The 3,868-nt window shown below is 33.8% G+C and overlaps 1 protein-coding gene across 1 annotated transcript; it reads left to right on the top strand.

Annotated features, from left to right (window-relative positions):
* The first annotated feature begins 261 nt into the window (after window positions 1-261).
* Window positions 262-1,751, top strand: LOC120075863 (uncharacterized). The gene is made up of 2 exons (XM_039029573.2): window positions 262-725; window positions 1,061-1,751. Exons 1-2 carry the CDS (start codon window positions 447-449, stop codon window positions 1,469-1,471), a joined length of 690 nt encoding a protein of 229 aa, XP_038885501.1. The 5' UTR covers window positions 262-446; the 3' UTR covers window positions 1,472-1,751.
* The last annotated feature ends 2,117 nt before the right edge of the window (window positions 1,752-3,868 follow it).

Here is a 3,868-nt window from a genome sequence, read left to right as displayed (position 1 = left end):
CCCCCACTCGCTTCATAGACCATCCACGTGGACTAAACCCACCACGTGTCGGCGCGTGCATTAAGCGTGGTAATCCGCGTATGGGGTTTAGATTTGACGAAAAAGGCAAATAGAAGAAATGATTTATTTTCATCTTTTTTTTTTGGTTAAAATAAATAAATAAATAAATGCTTTTCTTTTCATTGAATCCACCACGTCGGTTGCCCTGCCAGAAATAATAATAATAATACTAATAAAATAATAATATTTGGCGTTACGATCAGGATCTGGCGCGTTGGACCCGTGTGGCGCGTTGTGTTATAGCTATAAAATGGTACACTTGGAAACCCACTAAGCAACCAAACTTATTTGACACAAACACACAAAGCTTATTATTCATTCTCACTCACTCATCACTACCAAATATCTCTCTGTTTTTGTGATCTTGAGAACTTTATAGCATAGCCATGGCGGAGTACGAGAACAAGAAGATCGAGGAGGGAGTTCAAGAGAGTGGCGTCGAGGCTAAGGATCGCGGGCTGTTTGATTTCTTGGGGAAGAAGAAGGACGAAGAGCAGAAGCCCCATGTTGCAGCTCCTCATGAGGAGGTTGTCGTCGTTACTGAACAGTTCGAGAAAGTTGAAGTTTCTGAACCTCCACCACCGATCCACAAGGTTGAAGAAGAAGAAGAGAAGAAGCCTAGTCTCTTGGAGAAGCTCACCCGATCCGATAGCAGCTCTAGCTCTGTAAGTTTCAATCTTTGGAGTTTGTTTTCAAATGACGTTTTATTCTTTTAAATACTTTAGTATTCAAAAGTTCATTTGAAATAGCCCGATCTTGGATCACTTTGAATTATTCTATTAGACTGCACCTAATCTACATAATAAAAATAGAATAAAGATATTCTTATAAAAAAATGGACACATGACGGTCTTTGGTTGAATGATGTAGTGTTTGTTTCTTAAATTTACTTAGACAATTTGAGCAATCAAAATTATCTAAAGTTTGATGTGCACATGAGATGAGTGTTGATTGACTTTTCCTTAAAATTGATTGGATATTATCGAATATGATTGTACAGTCGAGCGATGAGGAGGAAGGAGAAGATGGGAAGAAGAAGAAGAAGAAGAAGGGATTGAAGGAGAAGTTGAAGGAGAAACTAGGAGGAGGAGAAGAGGAAAAGAAGGAAGAAGCTAAGGAACACGAACACGAACACGAAGCAGTAGCCATCCCAGTTGAGAAGGTGGACGACGCAGCACACCCTGAGGAAAAGAAAGGCCTCCTAGACAAGATCAAGGAGAAGCTTCCAGGCCACAGCAAGAAGCCGGAGGAAGCTCCGGTTCCGGAAGCAGCCCCGGAGGCAGCTCCTCATCATCATGAAGAAGATCAAGGAAAAGAAAAGAAGGGATTTTTAGAGAAGATCAAGGAGAAACTCCCAGGTTATCACGCTAAGGAGGAAGAGAAGCATAAGGAGGAGGCAGCTTCTCATTGAAGATACTGATAATGGTTTAGATCATAATCATCATCATTATGGCGTGGATTTCTTAATGCTCTTTTAATTATGTGTTTTTATGTAAGAATTATATATGTGCTTTTTTGATGTGCATATATATATATATGGGATTTGCTTTAAGGTGGGGAAGGGATGTGTTTCTTTTTCGTTGTCTTTTCATTATATAGTGTTCATTTTGTATTTAGTTCTTGTGTGTTTCATAAAGTTGAAAAAGTTTTTAAAATAGTATTATAATCGAGTTTTTTTTTCCTTTTGTTTATCTTTTGATTTTCCCTTTTTCCATCCATATAATATATATTATTAATTAGAAAATAAAAGTGCTAGAACAACTTTCAAAATGTTAGGGTGGTTTTAATGGGGCCACATGTTATTGGACGAAATTCCTACTTGTGGCTTAAAATCAATATCTTAAAAAAGAAATGTTGAATTATTATCTCTCTTCCATCTAGTCTAATACCTAAGTAACAAGGTTCATGAATAGCTTTATGTAGAAGCTTGGAGATTTTGAAGAAATGTCTACAATAATCCTTAACCACTCTTGATCATATCTACCAGTCTTTGCACTACCATTTTTTTCTTTAATTCATTCCATTTCGAACTAGTTAGTTTAAAAAAAACTAACGTATACATATAAAAGAAGATTTGCTAATGTGACAAACTATGATCGATAAGAAATAGGTGGACACATGAAAATATTCTTTTATTAAATAAAATTTAGAAAAAATTGTACAACTACCTTTAAAGTAGAGTGGTGACTGACATATTCATACTTTCAATTGTAAAAATAAAGCTTTGAAACTAAAGTCTTCAATTGAACTCTTTATTAGCATACGATCTTAGTCTAATAATGATATTGGTAATTTCTTTTATTTTTTTAGTATTTTTTTTATCAACCTAGTTTCATTCTCTTCTTCTTCTGTTTTTTTAAATCAATTGAGTTTCTGTTTTCAACCATTTTTATACATCTAAGTTTTTTTTTTTCAATTGTTATTTATCAATTGACTTTTTTATTTGCTCACAACGTTGCCCATTTATGCATATAAACTCTCTATCATTGCATTTTATTAAAATGGTATGGTTAATTAATTTATGTTGGCTCAAAGTTATGAGTTAAACTATATGTATTCGATGACATGAGAGATTTTATTTTTATGCATATATAGATGGAGGAAAGGACATACGTTGTCGGTTAGGCATGTGTATAACTAATTTTTATTTATTTAAGACTAATAAAAATATATTAATTCACTATATTTAACATTTAATATAATGCAACAATTTTTATTTCGATGCTATCACATATTTGTCGTTATAGTCATTCTCATACATAAAAAGACTATGTGTCGTCATATATATATATGTAAAATCATATAGTTTTAATTTGAAGTAATTAAAGAGTGATAGTTTTTGTTTTAAGAGTACTTAATGTCGTAGATACATATAATTTAAACTTTGTTTTCATAAAAGATATTATGGATTACATATAAATTGTTAAAAAAAAAAAATTCATTCATGATTCTTTTCTTCCATAAAATATGAAATCCTAAATTCATAATTTTTTTAATTTAAAATAAAGAAGTTTGTCCTCATGTTAAAAGTTAGAAAAATAAAGCGGATGGAAAACGGTATCATTTACCTCTTCGTTGTGCACGATAGAGTCGGGTAGTTAAATGATGTGAAGATAAACCTTATCATTTACCTCGTCGTACTACATGATGGAGCCTCGGAACTCACGATAGTAAAACGAGTTATCATTTACCTTTTCGTTGTATACGACAGGATTCGGGAGCTACACGATAGAGACTATCATTTACCTTTTCATAGCACACGAGGGACGTTCAGCGCTAAATGATGAACAGTGTATTCAATCGTTTAGCTAATCGTTGTACACGATAAAACCAAATTACTAAACGATAGACAGAGAGCTTTTCAACTTTGCCTCTTTATATTCTTTTCTTACATTGGAAAGGGGCAGCATACTCAATTTATACATTGTTCCTTATTTTAGGGATTCAAAGAATTAAAAAACTATATACCAAATGACTAATGAAATTGGGACACATGGTCCAATACATGAAGAAAGAATATTTGTTTGTTATTACCCAATCCTAACAGAAATCTAGAGCACTAAAGGAATAATCCTTCATGACTCACCTCAGTGACATGGCATTTTTCAGCTGATGTGTTTTCTTGACTCCTCCTTGGTCGCTGATGTGGCATATTCTCTAACATCCCCCCTCAAACTTGTGAGGATTTCAGCTATCCCAAGTTTGGACCGTAAGTTGAAGTATTCAGAGTATGTCAATGGTTTTGTGAGGCAGTCAGCTAACTGATCTGATGAAGGAACATATCGGATTTCAAGTTTCCATTTAAGGA

This window comes from Benincasa hispida, chromosome 4, assembly GCF_027475165.1.
Source record: "Benincasa hispida cultivar pf3 chromosome 4, pf3_genome.v1.1, whole genome shotgun sequence".
Classification (NCBI taxonomy): domain Eukaryota; kingdom Viridiplantae; phylum Streptophyta; class Magnoliopsida; order Cucurbitales; family Cucurbitaceae; genus Benincasa; species Benincasa hispida.
This window is presented reverse-complemented; position numbering and strand designations above follow the sequence as displayed.